Source organism: Gallus gallus, chromosome 2 (genome assembly GCF_016699485.2).
Source record: "Gallus gallus isolate bGalGal1 chromosome 2, bGalGal1.mat.broiler.GRCg7b, whole genome shotgun sequence".
NCBI lineage: Eukaryota > Metazoa > Chordata > Aves > Galliformes > Phasianidae > Gallus > Gallus gallus.
Window position 1 is genome coordinate 78,948,253 of NC_052533.1, and position 13,776 is coordinate 78,962,028.

General features: G+C 36.3%; 1 protein-coding gene across 4 annotated transcripts in view; it reads right to left on the reverse strand.

Annotated features, from left to right (window-relative positions):
* ADCY2 (adenylate cyclase 2) overlaps window positions 1-13,776 on the reverse strand; it is a 221,309-nt gene that overhangs the window by 79,713 nt on the left and 127,820 nt on the right. For all 4 annotated transcript variants that reach the window (XR_006937251.1, XM_015282305.4, XM_015282304.4 and 1 more), the window contains 7 exons: window positions 12,031-12,179; window positions 10,628-10,739; window positions 9,490-9,617; window positions 3,916-4,074; window positions 3,423-3,555; window positions 2,920-3,096; window positions 1,543-1,586 (listed from right to left, as the gene is read on the reverse strand). Coding sequence is in view for 3 of the 4 variants with exons in the window: in XM_015282305.4 (XP_015137791.1) it covers window positions 1,543-1,586; window positions 2,920-3,096; window positions 3,423-3,555; window positions 3,916-4,074; window positions 9,490-9,617; window positions 10,628-10,739; window positions 12,031-12,179 (902 nt within the window). In the remaining variant the exon portion in view is untranslated. The remainder of the gene's footprint in view (window positions 1-1,542; window positions 1,587-2,919; window positions 3,097-3,422; window positions 3,556-3,915; window positions 4,075-9,489; window positions 9,618-10,627; window positions 10,740-12,030; window positions 12,180-13,776) is intronic.

A 13,776-nucleotide genomic window follows, 5' to 3' on the forward strand; every position in this document is an offset into this window, starting at 1 on the left:
CTCCTGGCATATCCCTCAATATACCATGTAAGCGGGTAAGGTTGACTGCCACAAATGGAAGCCTACTCAGGCTTCAAAACTCACATTTTCATATTCTAATAAAATACTGATTTTCAGAGGGCTTATCATCATTTCAGCACTATCCTCAGGGAACAACCAACTTGCATATCAAAAATTTTAGCTATATACCTCAGCACAGGCTGGAGACTCTAGTAATCATTTCTAGAAACTGCTTCCAATAGCATGCTATCAACAAGCATGGCAACGTTTGTACCTGTTCATACATTTTGGAATGTATTTCTTACTACTATGCTGACTTACATTCTCTGGAGATACTGTCCAAACATACATGCTGGGTTTAAAAACCAGAGACTGTTTATTAATACAATGCATACATGGTCAAAACTTGTTCAACTTCAGAAATTTAGGAATACTTCATGTAATTGCACTGTTCCCCAGTAACCTCTATTTTGGTTGATGAGACATTTACCATGCAGGGAGATCAGAGAATCATAGAACCGTAGAATGGCCTGGGTTGAAAAGGACCACAATTATCACTTAGTTTCAACCCCCCTGCTATATGCAGGGTCGCCAACCACCAGACCAGGCTGCCCAGAGCCACATCCAGCCTGGCCTTGAATGCCTCCAGAGATGGGGCGTCCACAACCTCCTTGGGCAACCTGCTCAAGATGGGGAAGGAACAGACAGAATGACTTGTCTGCATAACCAAAGATAATAAAAATAGAAATTTTTCAATGGCTCTTTCCAACTTTTTTATGGTATTTGCAATGTTTCTTATAATTTTGAAATAAAGACATTATCTAAAGTCCTATCAGGCCATTAAAATAAAAATGAAACATTTCAACTTCCTGACAGTGTTAGACTTGTTTTTCAAAGAGTAGTCATTCTTTTCTTGATTTAAAATTCTGTTTTTTTTTTTTTTTTTAGAGAAAGTGACCTTTTCTCACTGTGTTGGCCTAGTCATTGAAACAACAAACAGGGGAATGAAAAAAATTGATGTGATTTTGCAAACATTTTGCATAGCAAAAGTACTACAGAAGGTCCACAAAATACTACTGCAAACACTATAAACTTTGAAACAATAACAAACAACGCAAATACAAAGCAATTAACAAAATATCCTTTTCAGTCCATATTATTAGCTGTTATAACACAATTTGCTAAAAACCCTTCCCAGCTTCTGTATTTTTCCCCACTCTTATCTCCTCTCAATTTTCCTGTACACCATTTTCTGCACACTGAAAGAACAAGCAAGATATTAGTAAAAGTAAATAGGTCACTGACATACTTATAGTAATTCTGAATAATGCTTATTTGTTAGAATGAAGTACATTCACAATTCTGCAAAATCTGTTTTCAAAGCTATTTTCCATCTGTGAGGCATCAGTTCAAAAAGTAATCTGGATAAGAAATTGTTCTCTCTTGAAAGTATGTCTTATACCTATGAAAATGCAAATGTATATATATATATATATATATATGGAATTTATGTGAATAATTCATTTTTTAAAATCAATTTACCTCTCTCTGCAACGCTGAAAATGATACTGCCCCATGGGAACATCCTAATGAAAGACAAAAGAAAATACCTCTTAACTATAATACACTTTGACAACATAATTAATGTGAATTCACTTTAAAATTAATGTTGAAAACAGAGTCAAGTAAGGAGAAAATTTTCCAATACAAATACTTTGAGCATTAGATTAAAACTTTTAAAAGAAAAATCCAGCCATTGGTGAAGATGGAATGAACCGGACACAAAGCGATCCATCATAATAAACAATAAATTACCAATATAACCACCAGAATTCAAAAATGTTTTTCTTTACTAGAAAGTTAGTGCTTCAAAGTAAGCATTACATATTACTGTTGTAATACAGCCCAAACTTCTGCCAGCTTCAGCAAAAAAATAAGTGTTTTTGAAAAAACAGACCTGAGTGGCCAAGTACAGGCCATAGACATTATTATTATTGATGAGGAATAGCAGCCATCACAACCACATTTATTTTGTGATTAATAGTGACAGTTGGGTACTTTCTGTAATGAACATGTCACAATCCACATTCTGATGCACTGTATTTATTGAACAAGATTGGTTAGGTAGCTCTCATATATAATGGAAACAGGAGTGAATGCTAATGTTCGCAACACTTAAAATTTATCTCTAAACTTGCACTTTTTAGAAGTAGAATAATGCAATATGCAAGATATAAACTGTCTGTGTCTTACTGACAGCAGTAAGATAGTGATGACAAAATTAAAAAGAAATATTTTCTGCTCAGTGTAAGAGATGTGACGTACAATAGCATTGTGATACTCAGGCCCTTAACTTCAGTTTACAGTTTGGTTAGTGCACCTTCAACAGGTTGATGTTACAGTACGCATTGATTTGGTTCCCAGAGATTTGGTTCTTAAAAGGTCCACTCCAGGTACCACAGGAATATTCTAACTTCATAGCATTTGTTCCACGTTTCGCCACATTCCAAATGCAATATGTTGCCAAATAATCATTAAATCTCAGGAAACGTCTCTGCATGAAAAGTATCTCTTCCTAAAGATATTGCAATCTGGCTTGACATTCAAAATCTGTTTCCACATTGTGAACAGCAGCCATTCTACATGCTGTGACTGTGGCACAAGCTCAGAGGGCAAAATCGTGCATTTTGCTAAGTATACTTGAGTTTCAGAGATGCACTAAAAGGAAGATACGGCTCTTCAGAGTCTAATCCAAAACTCATAACCCAATGGAAAAGCTTCTAGAAACTTCCTTGGGCTTTTGTCCAGTACAAATGCATGTACTTTCCTCCATCAGAAATAACCAGGTACTTAGCAGTGAGCACCTTTTTTCTTTCAAATACTGCTAAATTGTATGAAATGACATAAGTAGGCCCCTACTGTTGTGCTAATCTTGCCGTTTTCAGTGGTCATGCTGTCCCTGTGGTGCAAGTGTGCAAATGGCTTGGCTGCTCCCCAAGATTCCAGGTACCGGGTCATGCGGACAGAAGCTCTCATTTTGGCTCCATCAAGAGTATGTCGAGGTCTAATGTGGTGCTGAGGACTTCGCTTCTCTCCCTGGTTGACAGAGAATAAAAAGTGATATCACGCTCTGTGTCCATTACCTTCAGAAGCACTAATGCATCACCTGCTACCACTTATCTGCATGCTTAGGAACTTAAAAATGGAGAGAAGCTAAGAACCCGCAATTGATAATGATATTGCTGGGAAATATCAGAGACTTACTTCTGAAGAGCGGGAAAGACTGGCAATGCAAACATGCATTTGAAGAAATCAGTAATAGCTCTGATCAATATCTTATGGTAGTAAATTATTCAATAAACAGATTAGTGGTCCTGCTCAAAAATAACTAGGACTGGCCACAAAACAGAAGTACTACTAACCTTAGGATTGATTACAAAGTAAGTCTTAACATTATGCTCTTTCAGATATGGGTCCCTCACATCTCCATCCCCATCTTCCACTTTGTAAGCTCCATTCAAATGTGCCAAGGTGACTGAAGTGATGTGAACACGGCTGAAAGTATATTTTAAAAGAATGACAGAATCATGAACACTGATCAAAAGTATAACTGGAAGCTGATCAACCTCTTTTTTACTAGCTTTTTGAAATACTTTTGATGTGTTGCTTACTTCATTTGCAATCTCTGTAATCTCATTTTCAGAAGTTCTAATAGACCTAAATCTAATGGTTTCCATCCACAAAAAGACTCCTTATATTGTAGGAAATGCTATATATCCATTTCTTTAAAGACCATACTAAGAATAATTCAAGGCTTCTTCATGAGGTTTGATGACCAAGGACATGGTACCCACATATGTCTCCACATGAGAACAAAAAATCATGCATACAAAAGCTAACAGAGAAGCCTCTTACCCGGGGACCCCTCCAGCTTCCATGTGATTTGCCAGAGTGACATCATGCGACCACACATCGTACTGCCACTTCTGTAGCCCAATAACTCCACAAAGTACATTTCCAGAGTGCACTCCTACACGCATATTAATATCAACTCCAGTTGCATCTCTCACTTTCCTGTAGTTGAGAAGAAAACTTGTGTCAATATACATAACAAAGCCCTTGCTTTCTTTTAATTTGGCACACAAATTAACAGGAACAATGGTGATACTATCTATTTCTTTTTAGTATTGTCTCCATCTTTTCTGTGATAGGATAATTTTTTATATATTACCTTTTCTATTATCTGCATTTACAAATATCTGTACCAAACATTCATTCCAAAATCGGAAACTCTTTCCCTTATATCCATTTGAAATTATTTGGTAGGACTGAACTATATAGTGGACAAGTTACAGTAGAACCTAAGAAATGTTTTCCTAAAGGCAACCTCCGATTTGTTTTTTAATGCAGCAGCAATCTAATGAAGATTTTGGAGAGCTGGAATTACTGTTACACTAGCTTCTACCTGAAGACCCTAATATCTAGGGTAGGGACAGGCTTTACTCAGATTTGTCTTCCATCAGGTCCCAGTATATTTGGGTGCCTTCTTGCAAATGGTTCTCCAGCAAGAAGAGGGATGAAAAATGCAGTACCTCAGGTTTCTATACAAGCAGTGGCTCATAGAGTTTTTTACGGGTATGGGCTCAGTGTCATTCAGGCTATGAAGAATATAGGCTCAACAGTCTTCCACATGCTTGTTGAGTGCCCTACCCAATAGCTTGTTTCGCAGAAGGTGAAAGACCACCCTCACCAAGGATACTAGATGTAAAGCTTTGAACTTTCCAGTGATGTTAGACAGAGCTGAGGTATCTGTTCATCCCGAATCACAGAAGAGCCCTATACACAAGATACGTATTCATCTTTCCAGAAGAGGTACATCTGAGTCACAGGTGGGTGACTAAAGCCAAACAGCTAGAACATTTTCATCTGTCATATGGGTATCTAACTACATATTTAGTGAGCTACCTAACTAATTCATATGTCTGTAGATGCAGTTCTAAGAAATTGGAAGATCATATTACTCTAGCTTAATTGGATTTATGAATTTAAGCCCCAACTCATGCTGCCCAAATTGTAGCCAGTAAGGAACATGTACACACATCTATCCTGGGAGAATACTGTGTTGATGGAAGCAACAGCTATAGAATAATAAATCCAAATGGTTTCTGCATATGGGTCAGATTCAAAGTTCTAGCAACATCTTCAGTCTCAATGATAGCCATCAGCTCTATGCCTCTGGAATTACAGAATTAAACTAGCCTCTTTTATCTCTTTATTGAAAGGGGATGTAGAACTGAACGGTCTTATTTTGATGGGGCAAATGACACTTCTAATCACACAAGTGCTCTTTTGCTGGAAAATGAAAATAACAGGAAGACTCATGTTGGACATTAGAAAAAAAAAATTCTTCTCAGAAGGAGTGGTGAGGTATTGGAACATGCTGCCTAGAGAGGTGGTGAAGTCACCATCCCTGAAGGCGTTCAAGAAACACAGAGATGGGGCACTGAGGGATATGGCTTAGTGGACATGGTGGTTATGGGTTGACAGCTGTGCTAGATGATCTTAGTAGTCTTTCCAACATCAATGATTCTATGATTTTATGACATATTCTTTTAAACTGTGTTTTGAAATTACTGAAAAGCGAGAACATTTTTTTAAAAACCTCTTTAATCTCTAACAAGTTTTATTGATAACTCTTTTCACTTTGCCATTTTACTCAGCTCTCCTGTAGCTGACACGCTTGAAAATGGACTGCTAGTAAATAACCTTTTCAGGCAGTCTGCAAATGACAAACATGACTTTGCTCTGCACAAGCAATATGATGAAATACAAGCTTAGCACTCCAGATAAAACGTGTTTTACAAATCTGGTCTCCATGGAAGAGGAACGTTTATCCTCCAGGAGAGCTTTCCTAAAGGCTGCCCTGCCATATCCTGCAGAGCACATCACAAAGTCTGCAGTAAAATAAGCTCTCATGAATTAAGGAAGGGAACTTCCAAATTGGTACAACAGCCTCATCGAATACTTTCTTACACTTTCAGTCCTCTAAACTCATTTCACACTATCAAATCAAAGACAACCTTTGAGAATTTTCAACAGAGAATAATGTAAATTAGAGTCACCAGATAGAAAAGCGGATGGAGTACGACAGAAGGAAGTCAGCACATATGTTCAACATATTTTGTCCAAAATATATCATATTACACACTTCCAACAGCATGAGTACTACTATTACTACAACTTCTTGTTCTAGAGGCCACAGAAGTGGCTGCAGTACTTGACATAGTATTTTGAAAGCATCTCAAAACATAGGGTACTTACTGCCTATCTTAACAGTGATTCAATTAGCCTGTGATAATCCAGGAACCAGGTCCATAATCACTGTGGACTACAGCAATTAAGTTAGATCAGAATGTGCTATACAACTAAAATATAATTTTCTAGACTATAAACCTGAACTTACAAGGAGAACCTGATCATCTAGTGCTAGCAATGACCATGTCTGTGAGCAGCTTGAGAAGAACATCATTTTTTTAAAAAAAGTGAAATTATGAAGTGTGATGAACTGAAAGATTTCTCTCTGAGTTCAAGTATTGCTTTGTGATGTGGAAAATTATACTTCCAGTTCTTTGGGAAGGGCAGTTATGGCTTTGTACTGTTTTTCTATTTGCCTGCAACCTTCCACATTTTTTTCTTAAAAAGTAGAAAAGGAACATAAATTCCAAGTGAATGCTTTTAACACGCACCTATCACACAGTTCCTGGATCTTTTGAAATGCGAACCAAATAGCTCTCATTTTCACTTAAAGGTTGGGAAAAAGAGAAGGTAAGACACAGTAAAGATGTCAAACCAATGACTATGGTGTCAGAATTTAGGGACAGACTCTCTTTTAACTCTAGTGAAGGGATGTCAGCTTTAATTCCTAATATGCTAGAGAAGGATTTCATTATAATAATGCTGCTCTTTGTACCTAAAAAAAAAAAAGAGAGAAAACATCCAGTGAAAGCAACAGAGGGAACAATCCAATCTGCAGTTTTAATGCTAGCCAAGAAGAAGTACTGAAAGTGCCATAAAAATACATTTCTTTGGACACAGTGTAAGGTACAACCATAACTGAATGAAGAAAAATAATTTTAGAAAATGCAGCAACCTAATTTCTTTCCTTTACTGAGGCTATTTTCACAAAAGATCCCTAAAGCAAGGAGATGTACATCCTCGTTTAAAGAGATACCACACCTTTTCAGTGAAAAACTGAAAGAGAACAAAAAGACAACTTCAATTAACCAACAAACTCATTCAGAAATTCTACTGGACTGCATCACAAGACTAGGCAACTGAAAGAAAAAAAATCCTCTTGAGGCTATAAGCACAAACACAGAGGTTTGTGCAGTACATAAGGATCAGAAAAATCATTTTTGTAGGCCTGTTTAGTTAATCACTGAGACAACCCTGCTCAGTGTATCTTTCCACTTCATGATAAGGTGCAAACCACACGTATACATCATAACTTTTAAAACCAAAATCAAATTGGTACAAAAAACAAATCTAATAGGTGACTACCAAATACCCAGACCTCCACATGATATATATTTTTTCAAAGTAAAGGTCAACAAGATATACTACAATTTTCATCAAAGAAAACCACTTTCCAGTAGAAAAAATATTTTTGCCATGAATAAATTTGCTATAAGCAAGCACTTTCAGTATTCTAACTCCTAACAGATAAAAACTTCAGGTATGAATTATACACAATGAATTTTCTCAATTTGGTTTGAAAATAAAAGTGGAAGATTTTTTTATTGTCTTTTCCTCTCAAAAGGTTTTCTAAATAAGATAGCAGAATCAGACCCTTGCTTAACAAATTATCTGTAATACACGGATCTTAAGATTTTGGATTGGCAGATATAGGACCCTTCAGCATGATGTGCAGTCATCCAAAGTTTAGGTACCTTCATGCTGATATGTGTCCAACTTCAGTGGAAGAACTCATCAAAGGCAGGTAGCTTACATGAGAATTATTTCTGTGCTGCACTGAGTTGAGGTACCAGCCAGGAGAGGTACAGGGGAGTAAAGCTGTCCTCTTGCATAACGTCTCAGAAGTACCACTATCTTCAGAACTGCCTGTAATCTGTTCTCAATCTATTCCTCAGTAGAAAGCTAGGGTATTCCTCAAACATGTCTGGAGCTGTATCCTCAGATGACCTACAGTGGTGACCTAACAACTATAAACATTTTTCCTATTTCACAATCGCATCAAGCCTCCTGTAGTTACCTGAGTTGAAATTAGTTGCAATTGCTATTTCAAAAGAAATCACATTATGATTCTCACATACTTTGTTCCAAGACAGAACAAGTGCAACAATTATGGGAAAGAAGTAAGGGACAACTATAGGAACCCACAAATCCAAAGTACTGTTGAAAAGGGCAGAATTCTAAATGGTGTCTTAAAGCATTAACTGAATATATATACATATATATATATATGGAAAGCCTTCTCCTAAAAAAATTAATTACAGAAAAGTTGAAACTAAACCTAAACCTCACGTCTAGTAAGACATGCACATCTTATTGCTTGTATAACAAAATAGAAGGTATGCTTCTCAGCCCAAGGACCAGAAACTTGTTAGAGACATTTTTACCATGCATGTTCAATATCACTTTGCAGGCTAAGACCTTGAGGCATCTTAATAACATTTTTTTCTGTAGAGTGATAACCAATCCTGAACAGCACAATTCCAAACGTACAAACCAGGAGCTCAGGCCTTGAACAGGGCCATTTGACTAAAAGGTGGATGGCAGCATAATGACAGTAAAAAGCAGGGCTTCCCAAATAAGTGATGTTTATATTTACCACCTCATCATCACAGAATCACAGACTAGTTCAGGTCAGAAAGAACCTCTGGAGACTGTCTAGTCCAAACCCTGCTCAAAACAAGTCCAATTAGAGCAAGTTGGTTGGGGCTGTACCAGCAGGGTTTCAATTATTTTTCCAATAAAGGAATCTCCACAATCTCTCTGGGCAACCTGTTGCAATGCTCAGCAACCTGCAAATTAAATAAGTATTTTCAGAGGTTCAGGAGGAACCTCTTGTGTTCCATTTTGTGCCCACTGCCTCTTTTTCTGACACTGAGTGTCACTGAAAAAGCCTGATCTGTTTCCTTTATATACCTTCCCTTCAAGCCCTTACATGTTTTGATAACTTCCCCCTGAGCCTTCACTTCCGAAGGCTGAATAGTCTTAGCTCTCTCAGTCTCTTTTCATGAGAGATGCTTCAATTTCTTAATCATCTTTGTAGAGCAGTGACAGCATAGACTGGCATAACCCACCATTTTTCTTTGCTGAGGCCAAGATCAAGATTATCATGTCAGAACTTGTACTGAAACATGCCAACTATAGCAGGACTGAACATTCCAACCAGCAGCTACAGGTAGAGGGAGACAAAATTTTTATTGTTGAATACTGTTCATCTAATAAAACCACAACACTTACTTAATGGCTTCACACATGTCCAGTCCCATTTTCACACAATTCTTGGCGTGATTTTGAAGAGATATAGGTAGTCCAGAAACACAGTAATAGCAGTCACCTAGGATTTTAATTCTCATACATTCATTTTCCTGAAGAAAAAAGAAAAATAGATGATCGCTTTCAACTTGAATTACATAAACTGAGTGTTACTGCTAAAAAGACTGACTTAAATGATAATATCAAAACTATTCTGCTTAAGCCCGTTGTAATAGAGAAGGATTTGGCTTGCTAAAAAAGAAACACTGTCAGAGAATTCTGTAGTGCTGATTCCTCCATCTTTTATAGTCTTTAATGGATTAAACCAGAAAGAAAGTCCACTGCAAAACACACATTACACATTAGATTGAGGAACCGAGGTGAAGTATCATATACTATATACATATACTTAATTCATATAAACTGCTTTATTTAAAATATAAAATCAAATCATGAAATACCTTCTGAAACTAGCAATCATAATCTTATTTTTATCTTTTATACTCTCTTTAAGGCAATACAATGTTTTGGAGTTTTTTTTTTTAATAATCAGAGCTGGACATTAGTTTTCAAATTAATTTTAAAAAGTCTGTTTTAGCACAACAGCCAAATACAGCACCAAGTTTGATGTAATGTTTATATTCAAATCTTTTCTTGAGTAATCAAGAAGCTACGGTAAGTAATTAAAATTCCTTTGATCAATATTGTTTCCCTTGTTGTCCGGTCTCCTAAATGCTTTTCCAGAGAAAACTGATGCAAACATTTTTCTGTCTTGAGTTCTTTAATCTTTGTAATGGTCAAAATGCTATTTAAAGGGTTGTTTATCATCCATTAAGCTTTCTAGGGCTCCAGGAACTGTTTATATTGGCCCCATCAGAGAGAGCTTTCTTGGCTTTCACAGATTGTCTCACAGGAAGAAACACACACTAAGATCAGGACCAGATTTTCAATTCACATGCTTCAAGACTAATCAGCCTGTAAAAGCCTAAGAAATTCTTCTTCTCAAGTAAAGAAGAGCACTCAAGATGAAGAAATATTTAAAGATGACTTGGATTTAAATTAAGAATTGAATTAAGAATTAAACTGAGTATTAATTAACAGTAGCAGTCCAGTAGAAACTCACCTTTGCAATTTGATCAAACTTGCCAAACAGCTCATTCAGCATGTGCACCAGTTCCCCTGGTGAGCAGTCACTGGCCAGGCGAGTGAATCCCACAATATCAGCATACAAGATGCTACAACAGAAACAAACAGAAACTTCATTACAGTTTCCTTTTGCAGAATGTGAACTTATCAATAAACAGCAAAAGTTGAAAGTAGGCATTCAGGACGTGGCACTGTCATGCCTGTAATCAAAATGGCCACTGTTACATACAGCAATAACTATACCTGTATTTATAGGCATATCTGCATTTACCTTTATAAACATTACAACTGTAGGAGATACATACCTATATTTATCTTAATAGGTATTATCTTCTTATGTATGTCTATATTAATAGGCATTTATAGGCATTCTATATGTATATGTATTATGCTGCATTCAAAAATAAAAATCTTTTTCTGACTCACTAACTGACAATGTAATAATAGAAATAATATCAATAAGCAGGTTTGTTATCAGTATTGTTTAATAACTTTATCATTGTAGACTTTTTTTTGTCAAGATTTACTATCAGTAATTTACATCATGGAAATCTTGGTTCAGTTAATAGACTATTAAACTAAAGCTCAACTGTTAAAGTAGTCAAATCATACATAATGTTTCTGCTCACCAAGAAAAACCGATCAATTCATAGAAATGAAACAGTATTTTTGCTTACAACTGAAAAGGAACTTTCTCCGACATCCTGCAACATCTGCTTAAAAAATGTAGTTTCTGTGACTGTCATTCAATGACCTTGCTCAGTCAAAAAAACCACACACACAAAAAAACCAAACAAGTAAAAACATGTATAAATACAATGGAAAACTTGAAAGAAATGGTTAATTTTTTCATCTATCTCAGTGTGTTGCTTTTTTGTGTCTTCAGCAAAGAAGCCATCATTTTTTTTTTAACTTCTAGAAACTCATAATCAATAAGTAATTAGATTTGTCAGCTGAATATTTTATCTTTAGATATTATGTAAAGTATGTATATGATACAGCAGTTTCTATTTACATTATTTATAACCTGACAAATTGCTCTAGTTAGGAAAATTGCTATTTTGGAGTAATATAAGTCACAAACCACAATTTCAACTAAAATAAATAATGGCAGGATTTGGTACTTTAAGCTGAATAATTAAGACATTATGAGGAAAGCCTGTTTATGCTTTTACTAAGCATCCATCTTCTAAACAAACCTTCTTTGCATTATCACTTTGGCTGTTCTGGAACATGCAGCTGTCAGCATCTAATAAATTAAAATACGCTGGATACTGAACATTAAGTTGTTGAAAAATACATTAAAACAATCATTTTCTTAGTTACTCAATATTTTTTCCTCTTTTTAACATTGTAACAAATTTTATTCCAGTGCAATACCTTACATTGGTGTGCCGTTTGACATACAAGTTGTGGAAGTTGTTCGTATTTTCCAGCTGACCAGCCTTGGGACCTTGTAACCTCTGAATGATCTCTGCTTTCATTTCCATGGCAATGTGAGCAGGCAGTAAAGAAAGAAGGAGACGCTCCTAAAATTTAAAATGAAACATCCACAATTTCAAGAAGAACAAAATCAGCATGGAAGCAACACTGTGCAAGGCGTTGTTTATCGTGAAGATGCTGCAACAGTTCCATGAGGCTTGCATTTTCCTGATACAGCCTCCAAAATTAATTAGTTTGTTGAAGAACTTGACAGAGATATACACATTTACAAGTACTATCTATTTTTCTTAGGTGTACTTTTAATGCCTATTCATACTTCTAGCAAGTTTTAGACTAAAAAGATAAACTCAGACACAGAACATATAGAAAAAGCTTGACTTTTCTATACCAATACAAAATTATCTATTCTGATACATATTCTCCCCTTACTTTAATTTGGTATTTTCCAAACTGAAGTTTTGAGAAAATATTCTAAAGAATTTGAAAATATTCTAAAGCAAAAAAAAAATTAGCTATATGGAGGAAAAAAAAAAAAAAAGAAAGAAAAGAAACATTTTCTCCCAGTCTTTTCTTGGTATTACACTTAACGATCTTCTTCAGAAGCTCTGCTACCTCAGTACATTTTAATTTTGCCTGTTTTACCCATGACAGCTTTTCCTTGATTTTCTACTTCAGTTGCAAACTGAACTAACTAGAGAATAGACAGAACTCCGCAAAAATACAGATTCAGCTTTGATCATACCCCACCTCAAAACTGAATTTCCCATGGGAATTGTCTATCTTCTGGTAGGGCAGTGGGGAGAGGCTAAACTTGAAGAAGTACAAAAAACAGAATACTGAACAAATGTGGAGTGAGATGGCCCCTGTAAAAGCCCATGATGGAATTAGAGAGAAAAATAGCTGTGCCAGAAAAGAGGACAACCTCAAAATGTGCAAATTCTGCAGGTATTATTCATAGTGATGCATTCTCTGTGGTTCACAACATGTAATTTTGCAGTGTTTGAAGTCCTATCCAAGGGAACCAGAAGCAGTGTAACCATTAATTCACTCTGTCTCGGCTAATTATACTTGTTCAGGTCTAACGGCCTTGAGTAGATCACAGCATTAACAGTGCTATAGCCTCTCTGAAATTTACAGCTCACTTGGCTGTCTATCTCCATAACATGTAATGAAGACCCTCCATTTCCCACAGCATTTGCATAGTTGTGAGCACAACATCAGCATACAAAAGATCTATGGACCCAATCCTGCACATGCTTGGCAAAAAACCCTTCTATTTTAACGAATCAAGATAGAATCTTGCTTCGTTGCTAAGTAGTATTGAACCAATTCTTCCCTCCCCCCCCCACCCCTTTTAATAATTTTAACTTTGCTGAGTTCTAGAAGTAATCTTTATTCACATACACATGGAAAAATCTTTGTATACTAAGTCACGTCACACAAACTTTCACACAGAGGGTGGTGATGCACTGGAACAGGTTGCCCAAGGGGGTTGTGGATGCCCCACCCCTGGAAGCATTCAAGGCCAGGTGGGATGTGGCTCTGGGCAGCCTGGTCTAGTGGTTGGCAACCCTGCACATAGCAAGGAGGTTGAAATTCGATGATCTTTTCAACTCAGGCAATTTTATGATTCCATGAAAGAAGCTGAATCTCAATGACTTCAGAAGACAGTAGCTGGGCTGG